This window comes from Herpailurus yagouaroundi, unplaced genomic scaffold, assembly GCF_014898765.1.
Source record: "Herpailurus yagouaroundi ecotype Mexico unplaced genomic scaffold, PumYag 77, whole genome shotgun sequence".
In the NCBI taxonomy this organism is placed as follows: Eukaryota; Metazoa; Chordata; class Mammalia; order Carnivora; family Felidae; genus Herpailurus; species Herpailurus yagouaroundi.
In genome coordinates, this window is record NW_024412388.1 from 100,795,303 (window position 1) to 100,811,888 (window position 16,586).

The 16,586-nt window shown below is 42.8% G+C and overlaps 1 protein-coding gene across 1 annotated transcript in view; it reads left to right on the top strand.

Moving 5' to 3' along the window:
- The first annotated feature begins 13,389 nt into the window (after positions 1-13,389).
- Positions 13,390-16,586, top strand: part of PTGFRN (prostaglandin F2 receptor inhibitor) — a 49,192-nt gene continuing 45,995 nt past the window's right edge. The window contains exon 1 of the mRNA XM_040456583.1: positions 13,390-13,459. Coding sequence (XP_040312517.1) covers positions 13,390-13,459 — 70 coding nt within the window. The remainder of the gene's footprint in view (positions 13,460-16,586) is intronic.

A 16,586-nucleotide genomic window follows, 5' to 3' on the forward strand; every position in this document is an offset into this window, starting at 1 on the left:
TTCAGTTAAGGGGTCAAATTCTGTTGTCTATTTCTGTAGTAAATTAACCATAGTTATTTTCAAGTCCATGCTGATAACAGCAGTATCTGGATCCCTGTGGATCTATTTCTCTTGTCTGTTTTTCTTTTTTTCTTTTTTTTTTCTCTTCCTCTTTTGTAATTCAGTCATTTGGTCCTATCATCTGGAACGTCAGATAAGTTTCAATTGAATACTGAAAAGCCACAGAGACTCTGCACCTCTGCACGATGTTCTCTTTTTCCTAAGAAGATGTGCTTGTTTTTCTGGCAGTCCAGCAGAATAAGAGCTCACCACGATCCCGTGAGGGACTGCGAGATGTTTTGAGACTGGATCTCAGCGTCGACGACAGCTGATTCTTTGAGCTTTGCTCTCACTCCGAGGGCATGGCCCTTCAGGGCTGTCCCCAAACGCCTGGGGTGTTTACTACAGTCTACCTTCCTTTGTGAACTCAGAATTCCAATTTTCGTCTCCCCAGTACTGTGAGATGGTTGAAAACTTTGCTTAACCTTTTAGCCTCCTACTGTTTACTTTCTTCTTAGCTTCTCAGCCACTTACCCAGCCCTGTCCCCCTGAGTGTAGCTTTCATGTCAGTTCGCCTTGAGGAAAAATCAGTGCAGCAGGTCAGGCTGGCTTCTCTGTTGTTGCCTTTTTCTCTGGGATCCTGACTTCTCCAGCTATGACTTCCTAAAGGGGTTTGAACTTCAGTTGTCGTCTTGGCCCTGTGAGGCACTGGGAAGCACCTACATCGCTTAAAAATTGGCAAATGTCTTGGGGCGTGTGGGTGGCTCAGTCGGTTAAGCGTCTGACCTCCGCTCAGGTCATGAGCTCATGGTTTGTGAGTTCAAGCCCTGCATCGGGCTCTGTGCTGACAGCTGAGAGCCAGGAGCCTGCTTTGGATTCTGTGTCTCCCTTTCTCTCTGCCCCTACCCCACTCATGCTCGCTCGCTCTCTCTCTCTCTCTCTCTCTCTCTCTCTCTCAAAAATAAACATTTAAAAAAAATTGGCAAATGTCTCAAGAGAAAAAGCAGTAGATATTGTGGGGCCCACCTTGATGTTTCTGGGATCTTGGTCCCCTGATCCTTCATACCTTGATTACTGACAATGCATTCAGTTAGCTGTTTCTTGTATTTTAGCCATCTTTTGTAGTTGTTTGCGAGGCTGGAGTTGATCTGATACAAGCTACTCTCCTTCATAGCAGAAAGGGAAAATCTCCCTAAAGAGGAAATCTTAATTATTGGTCTTTAGAAATGTATACCCTACTTCCCTCCCCTCCTTCCAAAAAAGCATTGGAGGCAATTTACAAAGACATCCATGTATACATGCAATAAAAACCTTAAGATGAAGGTCAAAAACAAAAACAAAAACAAAAAAGTACAAGGGCAGTAGGGACATATAGAGATAGAGAAAGGTATGGAGATAGAGAACAGATTATTATTAGAAGTTTAAACTGTGTATGGTTTCCATAGTTGACCATATTTAGTACCGACTTGAAGCTAAGGTACGGACGGACACATGAATTTTGTATATGTTGGGGGAAACAGGAGTTGGAAGTTGGGAGAGAGAAAAGAGAGATGAAGTTAGTAACAATTACATTCGGTATTTTTTCTTTGAGGTTGTTTTGTAGGCTTAGGCAAATTATTTGTTTAAAGTTTATTTATTTTGAGAGAGACAGAGTGCAAGTGGGAGAGAGGCAGAGAGAGAGGGAGAGAAAGAATCCCAACGCAAGGCTTGACCTCACGAAACCACGCGACCTTGACCTGAGCTGAAACCGAGAGTCAGATGCTTAACCGACTGAGTCACCCAGGCGCCCCGCAAAATTTATTTAGAACGGGAGTTAGGAGACAGTGGAAGCTTCTGAGACTTACCTGCAAGGGTTTGGGATGTGGTGCTGGGCCACTTAGTAACTGGGAGTGCTAATGCTTTGGCACAGAAGCTTTCATACCGCTACACAGATGTGAAGTTGCTGTGCCCTTATTTTGTCTTGAATAACAAAGGCACTCGTGGCTGTGCCAACTGGCTTGAACGCAAGGAATGCCTGCGTACTTCTTGTTTTCTGGGGAAAGAATGTACAGTGGTCCATCAACAGGTATTTTTTTTCTGGTACTGCATTTTGAGGGAATTTTAACATACGGACGCTTGAGTCACTGAACAACACAGTAGTGTCCTCAGTGGTGCTTTTAAGGCTGATGAAGAAATGCTTTTCGTATGAGGGTTTCTTATGCTGAACCCTACAAACAAATGAAAGCACAGGTTAAAATCGTTCCTTTGTAAAGACCTCTTTGTGGAGAGCTAAATTAATACGTTTCAGTTGCCATTAAGTGTCTGGGGCTCTTAATTTGAAATACTGGTAGAATTTGGAAAACCAAAGGAGAAAATTGTTCTTTTTCCGTCAGTTATCAACTGTTGCAAGAGGTTTTGACAAAAATTGGCAGTGGGTGGCTCTGCAGACACTCTTTTTGATTTGAAAAGGGCCATATGCTTTAATTTTTACAAACTATATTTAAAAATATTATTAGCTGTTATTTAACAATATTAAAGGAAATCTGTGCTAAATACCAGACTGCTCAGAGCAAGTTGAAATTCTGTTACCAAAATTTAACATCTTGGTTTGTACGGATGAGGGAACATCTCTGTTCTGCATGCAAGATGCTGGCTGGGTTTATATCTTTTTAGATTAGAATTTGATCTTTCGAGCATCTGTTCATACCTGCTTTACTTTTCCCAGTGGCACGCTACTGTAGCCAGCACTGAAGGTATTTTTGCAGGTTGAGCTGGAACATGGAGGCAGGAGTGCCCAAGTGATCCCAGGAGAGAGGGGGAAGGCTTCACAGAGGAGGTGCTTCAGGGACAGTGTCTTCCAAGAGGATGAGGAGATTGCTGGGAGGCATTCCAGGTGAAGGAGATACAGAAGCAGGGGCCGTGAGGCCTCAGAAAGCATGGCATTTCCAGGAAATGAAGGGTCCTCTGTTTTGTCGGAGGCTGAACTTTAGAGGGTGGAAAAGTGGCAGGAGACAAAGCCACCCGGAGTGGCCAGCCTGCCGGTGACCTCGTAAGTCTTTTATTCATTCACTCATTAAGCAAATGTTTATTGAACAAACTGCTAGGTACCAGGCCCTGTTCTAGGCTCTGGCATTCAGCAGTGAACAAAGCAGATAACCATCACTGCTCTTGTAGAAACTCACATTCTAGTGGGAAGAGACAGACAATAAATGATAGTAAAAATATACAAATACACATAGAGTCTATTAGCGATGAGTGATAAGAAAATCTGGCAGGAGTAAGAATGGGGGGTGTGGGTGTGTGCACAAGAGGCTGACCCTGGAATAAAGATCTGAATCCGGTGAAGGAGGCTTCAAGGTGGAGTGTGCTCTGAACTCTGGACCCGTGGAAGAGCACGGAGGTTGGAGAAGATCTGGTTTGTTCCAGGAATGTTAGGGGGAAGGCTTGGCTGGCTACCATCCAGGGAGTGCATGGGAGAGGAGCAGGAGGTTCGAGAAGCAGCGCTGGGTCCTCTGAGGCCTCAGATGCTAGTCTGTGAGGCCTCTGTGGGTTTGGGCTTTGACCTGAGATGGGGAGCCATCGGCAAGTTTGCAGCAGGGTGATGACCTAATCCAGCCTAAGTGTTTAAAATAGTGCCTCAACTGCTGGGTTGGGAGTACAGGGCACGAGTGGAAGCCAGAGGCCAGCTGGGAGGCTCTTGCAATAATTCAGGTGAGAGGGATGGTGGCGTGAACTGGGGGAATCACGTGGGGGGGCCGTTGGGAAAGATCGATTGTATCCTGGAGGTGGTAAGGAGCCATCACAGACCTTGACTAGTGAACGGACGCATGATTCGTGGGTTAAAAAGATGATTTGGGCAACCACGTGGGAAACGGATTACAGAGCGGAGACTAGGGGCTGGGTCGGGTGCCAAAGCTCCAATCACTAAGAAGAGGGAGAGAGACAGGAGAGAGACCTTATAAGGGATGTAGGCTCCTGCCTGAGGGCGCTGTGTGCAGCTTGCTAACCCTGGTCAAGTTCTTGACCACTGACAGGAATTGACAAGATTTGTACATTAGGGAATTCCTTTGTAAACCTTGCCAAGAAAGCAGCGTGGAAGGTTGTGATGAGGTTAGCTCCTTACCACCGCAGGGTACTGCGGTGAGGGTACACAACTCAGTGACTCCTTACACAGTATGGGTGTGTGTGTGGGGGGGTGGTTATTGCTGTCTCCATTTCACGGATGATGAAACTTGGCCCCAAGGAGGTTAAGCACCGGGCTGCACTGCCTCTTTTTTTTTTTTTTTTTATAATGTTTTATTTATTTTTAAGACAGAGACAGAGCATGAGTGGGGATGGGGCAGAGAGAGAGGAAGACACAGAATCCAAAGCAGGCTCCAGGCTCCGAGCTGTCAGCACAGAGCCCAACGCGGGGCTTGAACTCATGAACTGTGAGATCATGACCTGAGCCAAAGTCGGACTCTCAACCGACTGAGCCACCCAGGCACCCCCGGGCCATGCTGCCTCTTAAGGGTCTCCCCCACAACATTTCCTTCTGAAAGTTCTCTTAGGGATCTTCACAATTGTCTGGTCATCACTAAAAGTAAATATAAAAAAGAGATTGCATATGTCCTTTGTGAACTCTGGTGACGAATGGGTTCAGGGCTGAATGGTCATGTAGGATTCCAAGGCCCTGGGTTGCCAGTGATAGAAATTCGCTGAAGGGATATGAGTGGGGGTGAGTGAAATTGCAAGATACTGAAATGTGCGGGGGAAGAAATATGTACACGTGCGTGTGCGTGTGAGTGGAGTGATTGAGGTGGTGTGGCTGGATCCAGTGGCTCGTGATGCCAGGTGAGGTTCAATTCACCTGTCTGATCCAGGTGTCTGCCTGGCTCTCTTTGCTGTAAATGGCCTCCTCACCTAGCCAGGAGGGCTGTGCGAATATGGCTTCAGAGCAAATCATCTCTTTTTTTTTTTTTTTTTACAAAAAAATTTGTTTAATGTTTTATTTATTTTTGAGAGAGACAGAGACAGAATGCCAGTGGGTTAGGGGCAGAGAGAGAGGGAGACACAGAATCCGAAGCAGGCTCCAGACTCCAAGCTATCAGCACAGAGCCCGACGTGGGGCTCAAACTCATGAGCTGTGAGATCATGACCTGAGCTGAAGTCGGATGCTGGACCGACTGAGTCAACCAGGCGCCCTTCTCTTTTTTTTTAAACTGAAGTATAATTGACACAAATACACTCGTTTCGTACAGGATAGTGATCCAGTCTTTGTATGTATTGTAGAATTATCACCTCAGTAAGTGTAGTTACCATCTGTCTCCATACAAAGTTAATACACTATTGTTGACTGTGTTCCCCAGGCTGTCCATCATATCCCAGTGACTTATTTCATAACTAGAAGTTTGTACTTCTTCATCCCTTTCACCCATTTCACCTCCCCCACGCCTCCTCTCCTCGGGCGACCACCAGTCTGCTCTCCGTATCTATGAGTTGGACTTTTGTGTCGATTGCTTTGTATTTTATTTTATTTTTTTTTTTCAACGTTTATTTATTTTTGGGACAGAGAGAGACAGAGCATGAACAGGGAAGGGGCAGAGAGAGAGGGAGACACAGAATCGGAAACAGGCTCCAGGCTCTGAGCCATCAGCCCAGAGCCCGACGCGGGGCTCGAACTCACGGACCGCGAGATCGTGACCTGGCTGAAGTCGGACGCTTAACCGACTGCGCCACCCAGGCGCCCCGTGTATTTTAGATTCCATGTGTAAGTGAAAGCAAATGTTATTTGTCTTTTTCTGTCTGATTTGTTTCATTTAGCATGGTACCCTCAAGGTTGGATAGATACCCAGAAGTGAAATTGCTGGATCATAGGGTAGTTCAATTTTTAATTTTTTGAGGGACCTCCACACTGTTTTCCTGAGTGGCTGCACCAATTTACATCCCCACCAACAGTGCACAAGGGTTTCCCTTTTCTCCACATCCTCGCCAATACTTGTTATTTCTTCTCTTTTTGGTAACAGCTATTCTGACAGGTTTAAGGGGATACCTCGTTGTGATTTTGATTTGTATTTCCATCATTATCAGTGATCTTGACCATCTTTTCATGTGCCTTTTGGCCATCTGTGTGTTTTCTTTCTTTAAAAAAAATTGGTTTTTTTTACATTTATTTATTTTTGAGAGACAGAGAGAGACAGAGCATAAGTGGGGGAGGGGCAGAGAGAGAAAGAGACACAGAATCCAAAGCAGGCTCCAGGCTCTGAGCTGTCAGCACAGAGCCCAATGCAGGGCTCTAACTCACAAACCATGAGATCATGACCTGAGCCAAAGTTGGACGCTTAACCTACTGAACCACCCAGGCACCCCTCTTCTTTCTTTTTCAGAGAGAGAGTAGAAGCAGGGTCGGGGGTGGGGAGAGGAAGGGCAGAGAGGGAGAAAGAGATTGAGACTCTTAAGCGGCCTCCACACAGCGCAGAGCCTGATGCAGGGCTCAATCTCACGACCCTGGGATCATGTCCTGAGCCAAAATCAAGAGTCAGACACTCAACTGACTGAGGCACCCAGGTGCCCTTGCACTCTATATTTTCTTTAGAAGAAGGTCTGTGCAGATTTTCTACCCATTTTTAAATCAGATTGTTTGGGCTCTTTTGTAATTGAGTAGTATGAGTTCTTTATATGTTTTGAATATTAACTCCCTATTGAATATATGATTTACCAATATCTTCTCCTGTTCAGCGTGTTGCCTTTCCATTTTGTCGATGGTTTTCTTTGCTGTACAGAAGCTTTTTAGTTTCATGTAGTCCCATTTGTTTATTTTTGCTTTTGTTACCCTTGCCTTTGAAGTCAGATCCAAAAAAACATCACTAAGACCAACTTCATAGAGCTTAACACCTCTGTTTTCTTCTAGGAACTTTGTAGTTTTATGTCTTACATTCAAGTGTCTTATTCATTTTGAGTTAACTTTTGTATATGGTGTAAGATGGAGGTCCAGTTCCATTCTTTTGCCTGTAGTTGTTCAGTTTTCCCAGCACCATTTTGTATTCTTGCCTTTTTTGTAAATTAATTGACCACACGTGCGTGGGTTTATTGCTGGGCTCTGTTCTCTAGCATTTATCTATGTAGCTGTTTTTATGCCAGTACCATACTGTTTTGATTGCTGTAGTTTTGTAGTATAGGTTGAAATCTGGGAGCATGGTACTTCTGACTTTGTTCTTGCTTCTCAAGATTGCTCTGATGATTTAGGGTCTTTGGGGTCTTTTGCAATTCCATATAAATTTTAGAATTATTTGTTCTAGCATTGTGAAAAGTGCCATTGGAATTTTGATAGGGATTACACTGAATCTGTAGATTGCTTTGAGTGGTATGGAGATTTTAACAATGTTAATTCTTCCAATCCATGAACATGGAGTATCTTCCCATTTATTTGTGTCTTCTTCCATTTCTGACATCAGTGTCTTATAGTTTTCAGTATACAGGTCTTTTGTCTCCTTGGTTTATTCCTAGGTATTGTATTCTTTTTTTTTTTTTAATTTTTTTTAATGTTTACCTATTTTTGAGAGAGAGAGAGGGAGACACAGAATCTGAAACAGGCTCCAGGCTCAAGCTGTCAGCACAGAGCCCAACGCGGGGCTCGAACTCTTGAACCTTGAGATCATGACCTGAGCTGAAGTCAGATGCTTAACCGACTGAGCCACCCAGGCGTACCATCTAGGTATCGTATTCTTATTGATGCAATTGTAAATGGGATTGTTTTCTTGATTTCCGTTTCTAATGATTTGTTATTACTGCATAGAAATGCAACAGATTTTTGTATGTTAATTTTGTATTCTGCAGCTGTACTGAATTCATTTTTTCTAACACTTTTTTTTGCTGGAATCTTTAGGGTTTTCTATCTCTAGCATTAGTCATCTGCAGATAGTGAAAGTTTTATCTCTTCTTTTCCAATTTGGTTGCGTTTTATTTTTCTTGCCTAATTATTGTGGCTAGAACCCCCATACTATGTTGAATAAAAGTGGGAAGAGTGGGTATTTGTCTTATTTCTTATCTTTCTTATCTTATCTTATCATTTGTCTTATTTCTTATTGAACATGATATTAGCTGTGGTTTGTCATATATGGTTCTTGTTGGGGTATGTTTCTTCAGTACCCACTTTGATGAGAGTTCTTATCGTAAATGGATGTTGAATTTTGCCAAATGCTTTTTATGCATTTATTGAGATGATCATATGATTTTTATCTTGCATTTTGTTAATGTGGTGTATGACACTGATCAATTCATGGATGTTGAACAAGACTTGCTCCCCTGAAATAAATCTCATTTGTTGGTGGTGATCCCTTTAATGTATTGTTGATGGTATATGACGGTGTGTGTGTGAATGGGTGTGATCCATTTAATGCATTGTTCAATTTTGTTTGCTAATGTTTTATTGAAGATTTTTGCATCTGTGTTCATCAGGCATATTGGCCTGTAATTTTTTTTTTTTTTTTTTATGGTGGTGCTATGTGGTTTTGGTATCAGAGGAATGTTGGCTTCATAAAATGAATTTGAAAGCATTCCCTCCTCTTCAATGTTTCTTTGAATGTTTGGTAAAATTCGGAGAAACCGTCTGGTACTGGACTTTTATTTGTTGGGAGGTTTTTGATTACTGATTCAGTCTCCTTACTAGTAATCAGTCTTTTCTGATTTTCTATTTCTTCCTGATTCATTCTTGAAGATCAAATATTTCTAAGAATTTATCCATTTCTTCTAGGTTGTCCAATTTGTTGGCATATACTTATTCACAGTAGTGTCATAATCCTTTGTATTTCTGTGGTATCAGTTGCAACTTCTCTTTTATTTCTGATTTTGTTGATTTTTCCTTTTTTGCCTGGTGAGTCTAGCTAAAGCCTTGTCAATTTTGTTTGTTAAAGAATTTTGTTAAAATAGACCTACCCTATGACCCAGCAATAGCACTGCTAGGAATTTATCCAAGGGACACAGGAGTACTGATGCATAGGGGCACTTGTACCCCAATGTTCATAGCAGCACTCTCAACAATAGCCAAATTATGGAAAGAGCCTAAATGTCCATCAACTGATGAATGGATAAAGAAATTGTGGTTTTTATACACAATGGAATACTACGTGGCAATGAGAAAAAATGAAATATGGCCTTTTGTAGCAACGTGGATGGAACTGGAGAGTGTGATGCTAAGTGAAATAAGCCATACAGAGAAAGACAGATACCATATGGTTTCACTCTTATGTGGATCCTGAGAAACTTAACAGGAACCCATGGGGGAGGGGAAGGAAAAAAAAAAAAAAAGAGGTTAGAGTGGGAGAGAGCCAAAGCATAAGAGACTGTTGAGAACTGAGAACAAACTAAGGGTTGATGGGGGGTGGGAGGGAGGAGAGGGTGGGTGATGGGTATTGAAGAGGGCACCTTTTGGGATGAGCACTGGGTGTTGTATGGAAACCAATTTGACAATAAATTTCATATATAAATAAAAAAAAATAAAGATTAAAGAGATAACATAGCAAAACACTTAAAAAAGATGAATAAAATTATCCTAAATAACCAAAAAAAAAAAAAAAAAGAATTTTGTTTATCTTCTCAAGGTTCTTAGCTTCATTGATTTTTTTTTCCCCCTGTTCTCTTTATTTCCTTTTAGTCTTTATTAATTTCCACTCATGATCTTTACTATTCCTTTCCTTGCACTAACTTTGGGCTTCTTTGGTTCTTCTTTTTCTAGTTCCTTTAGACATAAAGTTAGGTTATTTATTTGATATTTCTCTTGTTTCTAGAGGTAAGCCTGCATTGTTACATATTTCCCTCTCAGGACCACTTTTGCTGCATCCCATAGATTTTGGTATGTTGTATTTTTGTTCATTTTCCTCTAGGTATTTTTTTAATTTCTGTTTTGATTTCTTTGTTGTCCCAGTTGTTTAATCTCCACGTATTTGTGTTTTTTTTAAGTAAGTTTTCTTCTTGTAGATGATTTCTAGTTTCATACCATTGTGATTGGGAAAGATGCTTGATATCATTTAAGTTTTCTTGAATTTATTGAGACTTGTTTCATGGCCTAACATGTCAGCTGTCTGGAGAATGTTCCATGTGCACTTGAGAAGAATGTATATTTTGCTGCTTTTGAGTGGAATGTTCTGTATATATCTGTTAAGTCCACCTGGTCTGATAATGTGCTGTTCAAAGCTGATATGCTTACTGATTTTCTGTCTAGATGATGTATCTATTGATGTAAGTGGGGTGTTAAAAACCCTCTACTATTATTATATTGCTGTCAACTTCCCTCTTTAGGTCTGTTAATATTTGCTTTAACATTTTACTTTATTTTATTTATTATTTTTTAACGTTTATTTTTGGGAGAGAGAGAGAAACAGAGTGCAAGCAGGGGAGGGGTGAAGAGGGAGGGAGACACAAAATCCCAAGCAGACTCCAGGCTCCGAGGTGTCAGCACAGAGCCCGACACGGGACTTGAACTTAAAAAGCGCGAGATCATGACCTGAGCTGAAGTCAGATGCTTTCCTGACTGAGCAGTGGCCCCTGTTAATATTTGCTTTAAATATTTTGGTGCTTCTATGTTGGGTACATGAGTATATATAAATGTTGTATCTTCTTGCTTGCTTGAACCTTTTATCATTATGTAGTGGTCCTCTTTGTCTTCTATTACAGTCTTTGTTTTAACATCTATTTTGTGTGATATGAGTATAGCTACACCAACTTTCTTTTCGTTTCTATTTGCATGGAATATCTTTTTCCATCCCTTCATTTTCAGTCGGTGTGTATCCTAAAGTAAGTCTCTTGTAGGCAGTATACAGAAGAGACTTGTTTTTTAAAATGCATTCAGCCCCTCTAGGTCTTTTTATTGGTGAATTTAGTTCATTTACATTTAAAATAATTAAAGATAGGTATGTACTTCTTGCTATTTTGTTCACTGTTTTCTGGCTGTTTTGTAGTTCCTCTCTGTTCCTTTCTTCTCTTTTTCTCTTCCCTTGTGGTATGATTTCTTTCTTTAGTGTTACATTCGTTTCTCATTTTCTTTTGTGTATTTACTATAAGTTTTTGCTTTGTGGTCACCATTAGGTGCACATATACTGTCCCATGTACATGACAGTCTATTTGGATTGATAGCAACTTAAATGTGAACACATTCCAAAACTCTGCACTTTTACGCCCTGCCAGCTCACATTTTGTTTTTGATGTCACATTTTACTTTTTTTTATTTTATGCATTTATTAACTAATTATTGCAATTTTAATTTTATTACTTTTGTCTTTCAACTTTTATGCTAGCTTTATAAGTGATTAATCCACTACTTTTAATATATACTTACCTTTTCTGATGAGATTTTTTACTTTTGCATGGTTTCTCGTTGTTAATTAGTGACATTTTTTTCAGCTTTAAGAAGTCCCTTTAATATTTCTTGTAAGGCTGGCTTAGTGTGATGAACTCCCTTAGCTTTTGCTTATCTGGGAAACTCTCTCTCCTTCAATTCTGAATGATAACCTTACCAGGTAGTGTATTCTTGGTCAGAAGTTTTTTTCTTTCAGCATTTTGAATATGTCATGCCACCCTCTTCTGGCCTGCAGAATTTCTGCTGAAAAATTGCTAATAACTTTATGAGGTTTCCCTTGTATGTAACAAGTTGGTCTTCTCTTGCTGCTTTAAAGGTTCTCTTTTTTTCTTTGACTTTTGACATTTTAATTATAATGTGTCTTGGTGTGGCTCTCTTTGGGTATATTTGGGTATATTTTATTTAGAATTCTCTGTGCTTATTGGGCTTGGTTTTCTATTTCTGTCCTCAGGTTAGGGACGTTTTCAGCTATTATTTCTTGAATTAAGTTTTCCACACCTTTCTCTGTCTCTTCTCCTTCTAGGACCCCTATGATGTGAATGTTATTCCATTTAATATTGTCCTACAGATCTCTTAAGTTATCTTCATTTTTTATTTTTTTATCTAAAAAAAACATTTTATAATGTTTGTTTATTTTTGAGAGAGAGCACAAGCGGGGGAGGGCCAGAGAGATAGAGACATAGAATCCAAAGCAGGCTCCAGCTCTGAGCTTGTCAGTGTCACAGAGCCTCATGTGGGGCTTGAACCCACCAACCGCAAGATCATGCCATGAGCCAGAGTTGGATGCTTAACTGACTGAGCCACCCAGGTACCCCATATCTTCATCTTTTAAAATTCTTTTTTCTTCTTGCTGCTCTGAGTGATTTCCAATGCTTTGTCTTCCAGTTCACTGATCCATTCTTTTGCTTCATCCAGTCTGCTTTGAATTCCTCTACTGTATATTTCAGTTCAGTTATTGTATTCTTCAGCTCTGTAACTTTTGGTTGGTACTTTCCTCTATTTTCTTATCTTTGTTGAAATTCTCACTGGGTTCATGCATTCTTCTCCCAAGTTTGGTGAGCATCTTTATGACCATTACTCTGATTTCTTTATTAGGGAGATTATTTATCTCTATGTCATTAAGGTCTTCTTCTGAGGTGTGTGTGTGTGTGTGTGTGTGTGTGTGTGTGTGTGTGTGTGTGTGTTCTCTTGTTTGGAACATATTTGTCTGTCTTACTTTGCTTGACTCTCCGTTAGTTTTTGGGTATTAGGTGAAATAGCTACCTCTCAGGCATGAAGGAGTGGCCTTGTGTAGGTAATGATCCTTCTTGTTTGACCTTGCCATAGCTCTTAGTTGTCTCTCAAACCTTTGTGATTGTCTAAGTAGCCTGATTTATTCTTGATATGTCCCTGTTGTTGAGGGTGTGCCAGGATCTGTCACTGCTCCAAGGGGACAAATCTCATTTATCACCTCGTTTCAGGCTGAGTAGAAGCCAGACCCTTAGGCAGCAGTTTTTAAATCATGCAAATATATACAGTCCTGTGGGACTGCACTTGTAAACCCTGCTGGCCTCCAGACCAGGAGATCTGGAGGCGTCCCTTGGGTAACAGTTGCAAAAATTAGGGCCCTGAGAGAGTGTACAATCTTATTGGAAGTTCTCATCAAGCTGTAGTGAGGCCAGTGGGGTGCACAAGGATGGTGTCTCTTTGCTTATGTTCCCTGGGAATGCCTGCACTGCCTCCGGATGTGTTGGAAACCTGAAGGTTATCCTGCAGGCTGAAGCTTCAGGATAAGTAAATAGGCCTTTTTTCACAGGAAGACCGTAAGTGTGTTGCCGTCTGCTGTCTGTGCAGTGTCCTGTGGGTGTTGGCTTGCTAAGAATTGTCTTTCTGATTGTCCTAGTCCCCTGGAATTCAGGAACACCAGCCCCCTTGGCCACCAGGGCCAGGCAGATAGGGGGTATCTCCTGTGTGGTTTCTGCATGTCTGCTGGCTTTAGCAGATCAGCTAGAGATTGTAGGGGTGGGGTACCCTGCCAGCTTCAGAAAGGCAGTGGGAAGATGCCCGTGGGCTTCAGCAGTGCAGCAGGAGAGTGCCCTGTCTGCATGCATGCTTTGGCCCGAGTTGAGGGTGGGAGAATGCCATGACCACTAGGGCTTGCCAGCCCTAGCCAGGGTGTAGGGGAGCGTCACAACTGCCACCTGCACTCATCAGCTTTGGCAAGGGAGGCAGAGAATGCCGTGATTGTTCCTGCTTGCTTATGCCTGCCAGGGAGCCGGTATTGTTGCAGTCGCCCAAGATCTCCAGCCTCAGCAAGGCGGCAGGACGGTGCCATGAGCACTCACCCCTACGCAGCCCAGTGAGGCCATGGGAGGGTGCTGAGTTGTGCCCAGGCACCCAGTCTACACCAGCAGGGTAGGTAGAGAGCTACAAATGGTCTCTGCCAGTGCCCCCATCTCTGGAGAGAGCGCCAGCTGTCTTTCCAGCAGATGCCCCAGACCAGCAAATGAATCTCCTTCACATACAGTCTGGGTGCTTTTGGAATGGGTGCTTTTTCACTGGATTCTGGGGCAAGTGAGACTGCAGGTAATCCCTTAAATTTTTTTTTTTCAACGTTTATTTATTTTTGGGACAGAGAGAGACAGAGCATGAACGGGGGAGGGGCAGAGAGAGAGGGAGACACAGAATCGGAAACAGGCTCCAGGCTCTGAGCCATCAGCCCAGAGCCTGACGCGGGGCTCGAACTCACGGACCGCGAGATTGTGACCTGGCTGAAGTCGGACGCTTAACCAACTGCGCCACCCAGGCGCCCCTTAAAATTTTTTTTAATGTTTGTTTATTTTTGAGAGACAGAGCACGAGCTGGGGTGGGAGTGGGGGGGGTGGTGGGCAGAGAGAAAGGGAGACACAGAATCCGAAGCAGGCTCCAGGCTCTGAGTGTCAGCACAGAGCCCGACGCGGGGCCCGAACCCACAGACCGCAAGATCATGACCTGAGCCGAAGTCTGACGCTTACCTGACTGAGCCACCCAGGCATCCCTAAGCAGGTGATCCCTTTAAAAGAAGAATCTCCATTTCCCATGGCACCGTAGGTTCTTTGGATGTCAGCCCTGTTGGATTCTAAGCCAGATGTTTTGGGGTGCTCGTGTCTCCAACATGGATCCCAAGGGTTGGAGTGTCTGATGTGGGGCCCTGACCCCTTGCTCCTCCAGGAGAAATGCCTGTCTGGCGAGATGTTCCTGCAGTGGGGGGAGGGGGGGTGGTTGTTTTGGTGCGACAGTGTTCCTAATTCTCCCACCCATCTCAGTGTAGTCCTTTTGTCTTCTGTTGTGGAGACACAGTTCATCTAGTTTTCAGATCTTTTTCAAAGGGAAGTGATCCCTACATAGCTGTAGATTGCATGTGTCCTTGGGAGGAAGTGAGTTCAGGATCTTCTTACACAACCATCTTGGACGCTTTCTTTCTTTCTTTTTTTTTTTTTTTAATATGAAATTTATTGTCAAATTGGTTTCCATACAACACCCAGTGCTCATCCCAACAGGTGCCCTCCTCAATGCCCATCACCCCCTTTCCCCTCCATCCCACCCCCCATTGGACTCTTTCTTTTTGAAAATCAGCTCTATAGTACCCTGATTCCAAGGGAACTGAAAGTTTCTGATTGGCTTCCGCAAAAGCGAGCCAGAATGATTCTGATTGACCCGGTTTCCACCAGAGTCAGCCCGATCTGAGGAGCACTTGAGGAATGCTGGGCAGCAGCAAGGCTATATGCTGTGTGTTTGGCAGAAGCAGTAGATGTGAGGTCATGGGCCACATCCTGTAAGCACCGGGTTTTCCTAGGAAGAAAGCAGCAGCATGTTTGAGTGCTGTTCCATAACAATATGGCAGTCCTGTTGTCTGCAGGAAGACACGTGACCCGCAGTTCCGAGTTATTAGCACCAATAACTCTATTTTTAAGGAGAGTGTTTTAGGGTGCGGTATCTTTTCTTTGAACTGGGCAGCAGTCCAGAGCTGCCCCCCGCTAGGCTGACAGACACCCCCCTGCATAGAGCACACACTAACCTTATCACTATTTCTGTTGTAGGGATGCTTCCTTTCACCCCCTTCAAGGAAATGGTAAATGGGTGCAGAAAATAAGAGATGGGCTTTAAAAAGTGTTCAACTTGTTTTTCTTTTTTTTTTTACCCCAATACAGATTAAGATATATAATTTTCACCATCATCTGCTACACACACACCTTTGTGTACTTAACATTGAATGCAACAGTATTTATTCCGTACTAAATGCAGTGGACTCTAATATTTCCTCTTCTGTTGCGTTGTATTAAGACACGCACACACATGCTGGTCACAACCACTACAAATTCATTTCACAACCACCGAATGGCAACTCAGACTTTGAAAACCATGAAGTGAATCATTGGAGAGCAAGCAACAATGGTGTATCTGTCTGCTCGGGCTGCTGTAACAAAGAACCACTACCTGGGGGCTTCAGCAGCAGACAGGTGCTCTCTCACAGCTCTGGAGACTAGCAGACCGCATGCCAGCGGGGTCGATTCCTTCGGAGGATGAGGGAGAGTCTTCTTCAGGCCTCCCCGCCCGCTTCCAGTGGTTTGTGGGCAACCTTTGGTGTTCCTTGGCTTGTAAACACCTCACCTCCCATCTCTGCCCTCATTTTCACGTGGTGTCTTCCCTTTATACACGTCTGTGCGTAAAGAGAGGCTTCCCTCTCTTTAAGGATACTAGTCATAGGGTTAGGGTCCTGCTCTGTTCTCGTATGACCTCAACCGATGATGTCTAATAACAACTGATAACCTCTGCGGTGACCCCATTCCCAAGTATGGTCACCCGTTGAGATACTGTGGGCTTGGTCTTCACCATAGGGGTATTGTTGGGGCGGGGATCGTCATTCAACCCTTAACAAATGATAGAGATACAGAATTGAAAATACGTAACAGAAGTTCCCATTTTATTGAGCTCTTATTACACGGCAGACTCTCAGCCAGGCATTTTCCGTTTCACAAATTCAGTAAATCCTTCTTTCCCCATTTTATAGTTGAGGCAGCAAGAGCTAAGAGAGGTCAGTCTCTTTGGTTTCCTTCAGAGTGTATACTCCTATCAGAGTGTATTTGAGGGCAAATCTGGTGTGGTAGTTGTTCTTACAACTAAACTTTCTAGGGAAATTACTCAATTTTGTATGTGATTTCTGTATAAGACATAACTGATTCCCTTATAAAAATCTAATTTCTTTGTATTGGGCATG